Source organism: Parasteatoda tepidariorum, chromosome 10, assembly GCF_982258835.1.
Source record: "Parasteatoda tepidariorum strain Cologne lab strain chromosome 10, Ptep-v5.0, whole genome shotgun sequence".
Lineage (NCBI taxonomy): Eukaryota > Metazoa > Arthropoda > Arachnida > Araneae > Theridiidae > Parasteatoda > Parasteatoda tepidariorum.
Window position 1 is genome coordinate 13,093,973 of NC_141764.1, and position 13,707 is coordinate 13,107,679.

At 40.6% G+C, this 13,707-nt stretch overlaps 1 protein-coding gene across 1 annotated transcript; it reads right to left on the bottom strand.

Moving 5' to 3' along the window:
• Nucleotides 1-9,863: 9,863 nt before the first annotated feature.
• Nucleotides 9,864-11,626, bottom strand: LOC147802164 (uncharacterized). Its single transcript, XM_087152676.1, has 2 exons — nucleotides 10,858-11,626; nucleotides 9,864-10,738 (listed from the first exon to the last, which is right to left on the bottom strand). Exons 1-2 carry the CDS (start codon nucleotides 11,624-11,626, stop codon nucleotides 9,864-9,866), a joined length of 1,644 nt encoding a protein of 547 aa, XP_087008802.1.
• Between the last annotated feature and the right edge of the window lie 2,081 nt (nucleotides 11,627-13,707).

Consider the following 13,707-nt stretch of genomic DNA (forward strand, 5'->3'; position numbering starts at 1 on the left):
GGTAGCACCCGGGTCCATCAGACCCCCCATGGATAAGAGTTGGAAAAAATTTTCGAAAAGTATATCATGTAGGGTATCAATAGATTCGTCTCGACGAAAAAAATATTTTGAGGGCCATGAGACCCCCCATGGAGCAGACTTGGGAAAAAATTTTCTCAAAGCATATCATGTGGGGTATCAATAGATTCGTCTCGACGAGTAAAATATTTTGGTAGCACCCGGGTCCATCAGACCCCCCATGGAGCAGAGTTGGAAAAACCATTTTCGCAAAGCATATCATGTAGGGTATCATGTAGGGTATCAATAGATTCGTCTCGACGAAAGAAATATTTTGAGGTCCATGAGACCCCCCATGGAGCAGAGTGGGGAAAAAATTTTCGCAAAGCATATCGTGTGGGGTATCTATAGATTCGTCTCGACGAGTAAAAAATTTTGGTAGCACCCGGGTCCATCAGACCCCCCATGGAGCAGAGTTGGAAAAACGTTTTTGTAAAGTATATCATGTAGGGTATCATGTGAGGTATCAAAAAATTTGTCTCGACGAGTAAAATATTTTGGTAGCACCCGGGTCCACGAGACCCCCCATGGAGCAGAGTTGGAAAAACATTTTCGCAAAGTATATCATGTAGGGTATCATGTGAGGTATCAAACAATTTGTCTCGACGAGTAAAATATTTTGGTAGCACCTGGGTCCACGAGACCCCCCATGGAGCAGAGTTGGATTTTACGCAAAGACTTTCCAACGAAATATATCGAGTGAGGTATCAAAAAATCGATGAGTCTGCCTAGAATAACCTGGAGGAACCCCCCAGGGATTCACTCTAGGATAACCCACTTCCAAAGGTTGCATTGGAAACGTGTCTGCCTCCTCCTGTCACAGGGGGTCCACTGAAAAAAGGTCTTTAACAAGGCGTCAATGGCGGGAGCCGTCAAACCAGACCCCAGATTCGGTCTGACGGCTCTCCACGGCTCTACGCCTACTCGACACGCAGTCACTCGAAAAAATAGCTGAGCACCGTGACCCTTGCAAAATAAAATTGGAAACGCAAAACGACACAATAAATAGTCTCAAGCCTCGATTCTCACTGCTCTTTTGTCGTGACACCATGATTGGAAACGTTCTCACTGCCCTCTCGTGAAGCAGTCCATTGTGTATGTGAAATGAGTGACCCCCCCAGAAAGCCCTGTCCAATGCATTTTCAAGGGGTCTGCACCCAAACGCCCAATGTTGGCGTTGTGTGTGTTTTAAAAAAATGGGACGAGTCCCCAATGAGGGGGACTCGTCCCATTTTTTTAAAAAAAAATGGCTTTTGACACAGAGTTAGATTTCGTGTCGGCAAAGGGGACATGTCCTGTGTGGACGCGTGCGCAACCAATTGTCCAGACACTGTGCGTGAAACACGTGCTGGCAACGAGTTGGATGAGGCATTTCCAACATTTCCTCCAAACAAATCGGACAAGGCTCAGGTGGGGCGTAATACCAGCTTTCAAAAGGTAACGAGAACAGACAATTTCGAATTTCGCTGGCTAAGCGAATCCGCAAATCGTCTGTCAAGTTGTAGCCTTTCCTAAACCAGTCACACACAATATTCGACAACCATCTCATGCCGAAGCTATCAAAGCTCCGGTAAGCTGGGCTCAAGTGACTGACATTATTCTCGAAACGCAACTCTCGATCGAGAAATTGCTTAAAAGCACCCCTCACCTGCCTCACATCGGAATAGCCTTCCGGGTCGAGGAATCGAAGCACTGGATGCGCCTCGTCCCCCAATTCCACGACCTCTGGCTCTCCCATCAACAACACCTCCCGAGGAAAAGCATAGCATGGAAACACCTCATCGGGGGATTTGAGAACGAGATTTCTTACAATAAAAAGATTTGCCATTTTGAATCGACTCTATGTCAAAAAATATAACGGCTCCTCGGCGTGCAAGCCCTTTTTATAGACACACAGAGGGCGCTCCAGTCGTCCTGAAATGTTTTAGAAAATGGCCACGTGACCTGAAACGAATCACACGATGCATTTCCAGAAAGTCACGTGATGAGATCCACCTCACCGGATGCACTTTCAAGAAATCGAGCGACACATTACATCCGCCAGATGCACTTTTAGAATGTCACCGGATGCATTTCCAGGAAGTCGAGCGACACATCACATCCGCCAGATGCACTTTTAGAATATCACCGGATGTAATTCCAAGAAGTCGAGCGACAAAACACTTTCGCCAGATGCACTTTTAGAATATCACCGGATGTAATTCCAAGAAGTCGAGCGACAAAACACTTTCACCAGATGCACTTTTAGGATATCACGTGACAGGACATGGGAATTGTGATTGAAAGGTCAATGACCCAAGGTCATTAGAATGTTTGGATGATGCATGGAGAGATTGTCTCGAGACTCGAGGCTCGGGGCTCAGCAGAAAAAAATTTTTTAAACCGGAAGTGGGCGTGGCCAAATGACAACTCAAAACTTGCATTTCGAAAATTTCAAATTTTGTCTCGACCCAAATTTTGCTGGACCCAAATCTCCGGACGAGTGAAAAATTTTTTTTCATAAACCGGAAGTGGTGAAAAGATAAGTGTCTCAAGGCAAGGGTTTTCCAAAAAATGTCACGCGATTCCAAAGCCCATTTTCACCAAAAACCCGCATCCCAATACACGTCAAACCTATCCATTGGCATGTGACGCATCCAAAGCAATGCGTCCATTGGTCTACAGTCCAATCCATCCATTGGCATGTGACGCTCGATGGCCATCCCATTCAGTCTCGAGAAAATTTTTGCTGGACCCAAATCTGCGATCGAGTGAAAAAAAAAAAAAAAAAAAAAAAAAAAAAAAAAAAAAAAAAAATTAACCGGAAGTGGGCGTGGCCAACAACTCAAAACTTGCATTTCGAAAATTTGAAATTTGTCTCGATCCAAATTTTGCTAGACCCCAGTCTGTGGCCTCGAGAAAATTTTTGCTCAACCCAAAATCTCCGGACGAGTGAAAAAAATTTTTTTTCAATTTTGTAGTTATAAAAAATATTCTAATTTTTAATTGAATAAAAAAATTCTTATTTGTAATTAAAAAATGCTCATACAGCAAACCTACCTAAGTACAAAGTGATTTGCAAAGTGAAAAATTTTCATTTTTCTCATAATACACACCTTCAAAAACCCACAAAGCGTCGTTTTAAACGATGAAATATAATAGATGGAAAAAATCCAACCCAAAAATCCAACCCTGCTCCAGGATGTCAGTTCAGTCTCGAGAAAATTTTTGCTCAACCCAAAATCTCCGGACGAGTGAAAAAAATTTTTTTTATAAACCGGAAGTGGCATGTGACGTAACGACAACGCTTGCCCATGACAACTCAAAACTTGCATTTCGAAAATTTCAAATTTCGGCTCGACCCAAATTTGCCTCAGCCCAAATCTTCAGGCGATTGAAAAAAATTTTTTTGCCTCGGCCCAAGTCGTCAGACGATTGAAAAAAAAAAAAAAAAAAAAAAAAAAAAAAAAAAAAAAAAAAAAAATCTATTTATAGACTGGATCTATTTATAGACTGGCTCAATTAGTCTTACCCGTTTTAGACCAAGGAATTTAGACCTTTTCAAAAAGGGCGTTTTTACAAGTACATGACCACGCCCACTTCCTGTCAATCAAAGTGGGCGTGGCCAACGACAACTCAAAACTTGCATTTCGAAAATTTCAAATTTTGTCTCGACCCAACTTTTGCTAGACCCAAGTCTGTGGCCTCGAGAAAATTTTTGCTCGACCCAAAATCTCCGGACGAGTGAAAAAAAATTTTTCAATTTTGTACTTAAAAATGCTGAAACATATAACTGTCTTTTTCCGCGCTAAAATTCCGCGCTTTTCAACTATTCCATTTTCATAAGAATCATCATCTTTTTCTATCAACTACAGGCGACATCATGGACGAGCCCCCTATTATTGCAGCGTTTTTCAACTATTCCCATTTCCGGAAAGGTCTCGTGTGGCCTCTGAACAGCCGGTGATCCAAACCGCTGGGTGGGTTTGAAAAGTTTTTGGCGACGTTTGGAATGGCCTCGGACCGGTGCTCTGGATCCATGGGCCATTGGAAAAGGGTGGTTGTGAAGGATGGATACGACGGCTGACATTTTTGTTGAAACCATCTGGCTGTGAAACACGGCGAGAAAGATTGACATGCATGGACATTCATGGAGTCTTGAAATCCATGGCGCTGGCTTTGGAATCCATTCAGTTGGATCTGACATCCAGGGGCTCGCAGAGTGGGTTGGGACATGGGTTTTGGGCTGGGATTTTTATAATCGTTTATCTTTTAACGGGCGCGTGAAGGGTGTGAGTTGCTATGATGTCGCTCGTACCTGATAAGGAAAAGGATGATTTTTATAGAAATGGAAATAGTTGAAAAACGCGTGAATGGCGTGAGTTTCTCCATAAAGTCGCTCGCACTTGATAAGAAAAATGATGATTTTTATGGAAATGGGAATAGTTGAAAAACGCGGGAATAATAGGGGGCTCGTCCATGATGTCGCCTGTAGTTGATAGAAAAAGATGATGATTCTTATGAAAATGGAATAGTTGAAAAGCGCGGAATTTTAGCGCGGAAAAAGACAGTTATATGTTTCAGCATTTTTAAGTACAAAATTGAAAAATTTTTTTTCACTCGTCCGGAGATTTTGGGTCGAGCAAAAATTTTCTCGAGGCCACAGACTTGGGTCTAGCAAAAGTTGGGTCGAGACAAAATTTGAAATTTTCGAAATGCAAGTTTTGAGTTGTCGTTGGCCACGCCCACTTTGATTGACAGGAAGTGGGCGTGGTCATGTACTTGTAAAAACGCCCTTTTTGAAAAGGTCTAAATTCCTTGGTCTAAAACGGGTAAGACTAATTGAGCCGGTCTATAAATAGATTTTTTTTTTTTTTTTTTTTTTTTTTTTTTTTTTTTTTTTTTTTTTTTTCAATCGTCTGACGACTTGGGCCGAGGCAAAAAAATTTTTTTCAATCGCCTGGAGATTTGGGCTGAGGCAAATTTGGGTCGAGCCGAAATTTGAAATTTTCGAAATGCAAGTTTTGAGTTGTCATGGGCAAGCGTTGTCGTTACGTCACATACCACTTCCGGTTTATAAAAAAAAAATTTTTTTTCACTCGTCTGGAGATTTTGGGTTGAGCAAAAATTTTCTCGAGACTGAATGGGATGGCACTTGGATCTGACATCCTGGAGCAGGGTTGGATTTTTGGGTTGGATTTTTTCCATCTATTATATTTCATCGTTTAAAACGACGCTTTGTGGGTTTTTGAAGGTGTGTATTATGAGAAAAATGAAAATTTTTCACTTTGCAAATCACTTTGTACTTAGGTAGGTTTGCTGTATGAGCATTTTTTAATTACAAATAAGAATTTTTTTATTCAATTAAAAATTAGAATATTTTTTATAACTACAAAATTGAAAAAAAATTTTTTTCACTCGTCCGGAGATTTTGGGTTGAGCAAAAATTTTCTCGAGGCCACAGACTGGGGTCTAGCAAAATTTGGATCGAGACAAATTTCAAATTTTCGAAATGCAAGTTTTGAGTTGTTGGCCACGCCCACTTCCGGTTAATTTTTTTTTTTTTTTTTTTTTTTTTTTTTTTTTTTTCACTCGATCGCAGATTTGGGTCCAGCAAAAATTTTCTCGAGACTGAATGGGATGGCCATCGAGCGTCACATGCCAATGGATGGATTGGACTGTAGACCAATGGACGCATTGCTTTGGATGCGTCACATGCCAATGGATAGGTTTGACGTGTATTGGGATGCGGGTTTTTGGTGAAAATGGGCTTTGGAATCGCGTGACATTTTTTGGAAAACCCTTGCCTTGAGACACTTATCTTTTCACCACTTCCGGTTTATGAAAAAAAATTTTTCACTCGTCCGGAGATTTGGGTCCAGCAAAATTTGGGTCGAGACAAAATTTGAAATTTTCGAAATGCAAGTTTTGAGTTGTCATTTGGCCACGCCCACTTCCGGTTTAAAAAATTTTTTTCTGCTGAGCCCCGAGCCTCGAGTCTCGAGACAATCTCTCCATGCATCATCCAAACATTCTAATGACCTTGGGTCATTGACCTTTCAATCACAATTCCCATGTCCTGTCACGTGATATCCTAAAAGTGCATCTGGTGAAAGTGTTTTGTCGCTCGACTTCTTGGAATTACATCCGGTGATATTCTAAAAGTGCATCTGGCGAAAGTGTTTTGTCGCTCGACTTCTTGGAATTACATCCGGTGATATTCTAAAAGTGCATCTGGCGGATGTGATGTGTCGCTCGACTTCCTGGAAATGCATCCGGTGACATTCTAAAAGTGCATCTGGCGGATGTAATGTGTCGCTCGATTTCTTGAAAGTGCATCCGGTGAGGTGGATCTCATCACGTGACTTTCTGGAAATGCATCGTGTGATTCGTTTCAGGTCACGTGGCCATTTTCTAAAACATTTCAGGACGACTGGAGCGCCCTCTGTGTGTCTATAAAAAGGGCTTGCACGCCGAGGAGCCGTTATATTTTTTGACATAGAGTCGATTCAAAATGGCAAATCTTTTTATTGTAAGAAATCTCGTTCTCAAATCCCCCGATGAGGTGTTTCCATGCTATGCTTTTCCTCGGGAGGTGTTGTTGATGGGAGAGCCAGAGGTCGTGGAATTGGGGGACGAGGCGCATCCAGTGCTTCGATTCCTCGACCCGGAAGGCTATTCCGATGTGAGGCAGGTGAGGGGTGCTTTTAAGCAATTTCTCGATCGAGAGTTGCGTTTCGAGAATAATGTCAGTCACTTGAGCCCAGCTTACCGGAGCTTTGATAGCTTCGGCATGAGATGGTTGTCGAATATTGTGTGTGACTGGTTTAGGAAAGGCTACAACTTGACAGACGATTTGCGGATTCGCTTAGCCAGCGAAATTCGAAATTGTCTGTTCTCGTTACCTTTTGAAAGCTGGTATTACGCCCCACCTGAGCCTTGTCCGATTTGTTTGGAGGAAATGTTGGAAATGCCTCATCCAACTCGTTGCCAGCACGTGTTTCACGCACAGTGTCTGGACAATTGGTTGCGCACGCGTCCACACAGGACATGTCCCCTTTGCCGACACGAAATCTAACTCTGTGTCAAAAGCCATTTTTTTTTAAAAAAATGGGACGAGTCCCCCTCATTGGGGACTCGTCCCATTTTTTTAAAACACACACAACGCCAACATTGGGCGTTTGGGTGCAGACCCCTTGAAAATGCATTGGACAGGGCTTTCTGGGGGGGTCACTCATTTCACATACACAATGGACTGCTTCACGAGAGGGCAGTGAGAACGTTTCCAATCATGGTGTCACGACAAAAGAGCAGTGAGAATCGAGGCTTGAGACTATTTATTGTGTCGTTTTGCGTTTCCAATTTTATTTTGCAAGGGTCACGGTGCTCAGCTATTTTTTCGAGTGACTGTATCAATAAACACGAATTCACATAACAAACAAACTTAACAAATTTTATTATTAAATATAACAGATCTGTAAAAAATGGCAAGAAGAAGAACGATAATGTTTTTCTTATTTAAAAAGCAAGCGCGTGGCTAGATAATGATTGCACGCGACAACTGGTAAACGGTTTCAGCGCAGTGAAAGTATTTAACGATAGGTGGCGGTCGCCACACCATCTCCCCTTCTGGAAAAAAATAATTAAAGTTCAAATTCCTCAGTTAGCTTTTTTGGGAAGTGTACTACTCGTCCAAAACGAGTCTTTTTTATGGCAGCAGGAATTCGATCATTTTCAGTTGGTCGTAAAACAGGAGCATTTTGTACCAATTTAGAAGGAATATCTGGCGGTTCTGCTAAATCAGAACTATCTGAGAGTAAATGGGCTGGTTTTATTCTATCAATTGACACTACGCAGTTTTTACCTTTGATTCTGATAGTGAAAGTTTTGTCGTTACGACTGTAAACTTCATAGGGTCCAGTGTAAGGTGTATGAAGAGTTGGTTTTACTGCATCAACTCGTAAGAAAACATGTGTGCACGCAACCAAGTCTTTGAAAACAAAAACATGTCTTTTGTCGTGAGAAGAGGTCGGAACTGGCTTAAGATCTTGTAGCTGACGATTCAATTTTTCCAAAAACATATTATCGACCTTCTCTATTTCCGAAGAGGTAAAAAATTCTCCCGGAAGACGCAGATTCTCTCCATAAACCAACTCAGCTGGAGAACATCCCAAATCCTCTCTATACACAGAGCGCAATCCAAGTAACACAGCAGGTAAAGCAAAAGTCCAGAGGATTGAGGTATGACACATAATGGACTGCTTGAGAACCCTATGCCACCTTTCTATCATTCCGTTCGCTTGAGGATGATATGACGTTGTATATGAAAGACGTATACCAAAGTTTTTTGCTAAAGTGCGAAATAGTTCACTTCTGAACTGAGATCCTCGATCAGTTGTTATACCTTCAGGAATCCCATATCTAGCAAACCAATGAGTGTAAAGAGCCTGAGCAACTGTCTCGGCTTGTATATTTGTCAACGGTATTGCCTCAGTCCATCTCGTGTACCTATCGATACATGTGAGACAATATGAAAACCCTTGTGAAGAAGGCATAGGTCCAACTAAATCAATGTTTATATGGCTAAATCTTTTGCTTGGAACAATAAATTCTTGCAGCGGCGAGTGAACATGGCGAGAAATCTTTGCTTTTTGACATGCTATGCAGGATTTGGCTAGTTTTGCGATTTCTCTTTTCATGTTTGGCCAAATAAAACGATCAGTAATTAGCTTCACAGTAGTTTTAACACCAGGGTGAGCAAGGTTATGCAGGGCATCAAATACTTGGGTACGAAATTTTTCAGGAATAAATGGACGAATGAATTTAGTTGACGTATCACAGAATATAAAATTTTCACTGTTGGGTATTGGAAGTTGTTGAAGTTTAAGACTGGAATTTGTATCAGATAAAATTTGTTGCAATTCGGGATCATTTTTTTGAGAATGAGCGATTTCATCGAAGTTCAATGATTGAGGGAACTTAATGCTGTTGATTCTTGAAAAGGCATCTGCAACAGGATTTTGAGATCCGTCAATATATCGAATGTCACTTGTAAATTGAGCAATGAAATTTAGATGGTTAATTTGTCGAGGTGAGAGTTTGTCATATTTTTGATTCAAGGCATGAGTTAAAGCTTTATGATCAGTGAAAACGATGAAGTTTACTCCTTCTAATATGTATCGGAAATATTTAATAGCTGCAAAAATGGCTAAAAGTTCTCGGTCATATGTGCTGTACTTTTGCTCTGTCATGCTAAGTTTACGAGAGAAAAAACCAAGAGGCTCCCAACTATTGTCACTGGTTACTTGCTGAATCGATGCTCCAATGGCCTTATCAGAAGCATCACACATTAGTGCAAGTGTTGCTTTAGAATCAGGATGGGCAAGAAAAGTTACATTTTTTAGCTCTTCTTTGCACTGAGCAAAAGCATTTTCTGACTCTTCTGACCATACTAAAGGAGTCTTGTCATTTTTCTTTGTGACACCCAACATTCCATTTAAAACAAATTGTTTTTCAGCAGCTCGAGGAAGAAATCGTCTGTAAAAGTTAATAATGCCAAGGAATCTACGAAGTTCATTAACAGTTGAAGGTTTGGGAAAATTCTCAATTATTTGAATTTTTTCAGGAAGTGGAGTTATACCTTTTTGGTCAATGAAGTGACCCAAAAATTTAACTTTGTCAGTAGCAAACACGCATTTAGATAAATTTACCTTCAAATTATGTGCCTTCAACCTACGGAGTACTTCGTCTAGATGTAACAAATGCTCTTCAATAGAGGAAGAGGCGATGAGTATGTCATCAATGTATACAAAACAGAAGTTTAAACCCTAAAGGATGTGATCAAGGAGTCTCTGCATGGTCTGGGCGGCATTTCTTAACCCAAAGGTCATGTAGTTAAATTCAAATAAACCGAAGGGAGTTATGATAGCAGTTTTCTTTATATCGTCTTTATGCATTGGCACTTGATGGAATGCTGTTTTTAAATCCAAAGTGGAAAAGACAGTTTTTCCATACAAATTCGAGGAAAAGTCATGTAAGTGACGTATGGGATAATTATCCGGTACTGTCTTTGCATTTAATGCCCGAAAATCCCCACAAGGTCTCCAAGATCCATCTGATTTTTTAACTAAATGTAGAGGATTACTCCAACAACTATTAGAAGGGCTGCAAATCCCTTTCTGGACCAAAACAGAAAATTCAGCTTTAGCTGCTTCTAGCTTGTCAGCAGATAATCGTCTAGCCTTAGCTGCCACAGGTGGTCCTTTAGTCTCAATAACATGAGTGGTATCGTGAGTTTGAGTTTGGTTTGGCGTATATTCAATATCATCAAATACGGTATTGTATTTTTTGATGACGCTATCAAGTTCAAAAGAAGATTTTAAAGTAGTTATACTAGGTAAACTGTCTGTACTTATTTTACCTCTAGTGGAAACTGATGTTAATCTGTCAATCAAACATTTTCGCTTTAAATCGACAAGTATATCGTAATTTGACAAAAAATCTGCACCCAAAATAGGTCTGGAAACATCAGCTACCGTGAAAGTCCATTTAAAAAGACGACGTAAACCTATGTCAACAATTAAAGAGCGTTTTCCATAAACAGGAATTTTGGATCCATTAGCAGCTACTAAATTTAAAATTGACTCTTGTTTTTTGCGTTCTGCAACAGATGGTGGTAGGACGGATATATCTGCACCTGTATCTACAAGAAATTTAAGACCTAATGTCTTCTCACAGATGATTAAGCGGCATTTATTTTCTTTGCCATAAACGCCTGCCACCAACGACGTCTGGCATCCTAGTTTTCCGACTTAAAACTACAAGGAGGAATGCATTTGTTTGCCCTGTCTCTAAATCGAAAGTGATACCAACACATCCGTGTTTTGCTGTTAGAGCGATCACGACGTTTGTATTCATCCCTGTTTTGGCTACGACTGCGAAATCTCAATGCTTTATCTAGCTTTTTACTCAGTTCATTAATTTGAGTCTGCATGGTAATTATAGTGTCAGGTAAACCAACAATTTTGTTTTCAGAGTGCAGTGTCGATTTTACCGTAGCAGAGTGAATTTCATTTGAATTTGACACATCGGCAATTTTATCAGCCATCATTGCTAGTTTATTTAATTCGTCAGACGAAGTACTAAGTATAGCTTGCATCTGTGTTGGCAGTCTTTGCAGCCATAACGATCTTAAAAATTTGTCATCCACACTATCGCCAGCTAAATCATGCATTTGGCGAAGCAATGCAGATGGGCGTTTATCGCCTAAATCGATATCTTGAAGGAGTTTTTTAAGTCGTCTCTCTTCCGAATCACTAAATACTTCAATTAGTCTATTTTTTAATGTTTTATACATATCATTAACTGGAGGTGAAGTAATTATATCACTTACTTGCGCCAAGATTTCAGTTTCGATTGATGCAACGACAATATGGTACTTTGTATTGTCTTGTATTATTCCACTCGTAATGAATTGCGATTCGACTTGCGAAAACCAGATGATAGGATTATCTTTCCGAAATTGTGGACATTTTACGGCAACTCGAGCCAACTCAGTAGTGCCAGTTTCACTTTCATTCGTGTTCGGCATAATTCACAGTTCGTTGTCACCAATATAAATTCTCTGTCCGGGTCACCAGTGTAAATTCGTGTAGTAAGTTGTAAGTATGGATCAGAAGGTGAATTAACTTATCAATAAACACGAATTCACATAACAAACAAACTTAACAAATTTTATTATTAAATATAACAGATCTGTAAAAAATGGTAAGAAGAAGAACGATAATGTTTTTCTTATTTAAAAAGCAAGCGCGTGGCTAGATAATGATTGCACGCGACAACTGGTAAACGGTTTCAGCGCAGTGAAAGTATTTAACGATAGGTGGCGGTCGCCACACCATCTCCCCTTCTGGAAATCACGTCCGGGTCACCAGTGTAAATTCGTGTAGTAATTCGTGTTCGGTCGCCACAAGCTCATACTAGTTTCTATTTTATTAAAAAAGAAAGAGTCATTCTGACTGTCAGCAAAAAGTGTCTGGCTACGAATTCGTAGCTGCGAGCAACCTATTGTTGAGTATTTCGCAGATAAATAGATTTCTCCAAATAGGTTCTCATTCTCCGTCTCAATTTTTTCGCTGGCAGTATGAACACGATATTACTTGTATCCAATGGAGCATTCTCCTTTCATACAATTCGCAGAAGTGATTTCCCGTCAATGTAATTCACATATACACGAGAAGTTTTTCTTCCGGAGCATTAACATAATATGCAATCAACAAAGAAAAAATTAACAAATGCAGATTTGGAGATACGAGGAACAACCTGATTAGTAAAATACATTTACCAATGGAGAACTAGTCAATCAGACTCTCGTGCTTATCTCCAACATCGCATATGCGACTTTCTTACATACAAAGAGAATGGTTCCTAAGTTACGAAACTGGAATGTTTTGAATGAACAAGCGTTGCAAAAGTGAGTAAAAAGTCGTGACATCACAATTTTAATCCTCCAGGGATGGCTATCCCTTGTTTTGTTAGCCCGACGATCTGCGCACAAAGCTGGGCACATTACGATTGAGCAGTTTAGCGAGGACTAATAGCCTCCGTCCTTTGGCAGACTGATCACGCTGGTCACGCGTAACCCACTGACCGCTGCAAGTGATTCTTGCTGTTGTTGTTGTTAATTTACGTCGCACTAGAGCTGCACAATGGGCTATTGGCGACGGTCTGGGAAACATCCCGGAGGATGATCCGAAGACATGCCATCACAATTTTGATCCTCTGCGGAGGGGATGGCACCCCCACTTCGGTAGCCCGACGACCTGCGCGCGAAGTCGAGCACTTTACGGTAGCACAGTTTAACGAGGACCAACACCGCACACCCTCGGTCCCTACGCAGACTGATCCAAGTGGTCACCCACCCGCACACTGGCCGTAGCCAGTGATGCTTGACTTCGGTGATCTGCTGGGAACCGTGTCTTAACGATCAGTCCACTGCGGGACCAAGTGATTCTTGCATTCAAAAATAAATGAATTTAAAAATATATGTATTCAGTAGTATTTTGAGAATAATTTATAGATTTTTAAAAATATTGTATTTAAAATTAACTTCCAATAATTCGCGTGCAGGTCATCGGGCTACCAAAGCGGAGGGGGCATCCCCTCTGCAGAGGATCAAAACTGTGATGGCATGTCTTCGGATCATCCTCAGGGATGTTTCCCAGACAGTCGCCAATAGCCCATTGTGCACAACTTCTAGGTTGGTTGGTTGTCAATTTACGTCGCATTAGAGCTGCACACTGGGCTATTGGCGACGGTTTGATAACAACTTCTAATAAAATTTTGCATGAATATTTAAATGAATTTCTTGAAATAGAATGCATTGAAAACAATTGCAATTTAATTAATGTTTATAAAGCTGTTTGAATGCTACTTCCTTATACTTCAGTTATTATTTTGTATAAGTTAATCTCAAATTCATCACGGAAGTGGCTAGTTTTGTTTACTTTCAAATTCCCCATCGTACTGCAAAATTTCGGGTGTATTCATAAAAACTGTGCGTTTCTTTGCATCTCTAGAATAAACATTCCTTTTTTTTGTTGAACGGAATGAGTTTTTGTCAGTAAAAATATTGAGGTAGCTGCAATCTAGAAAGTGACTCCGATATAGTTC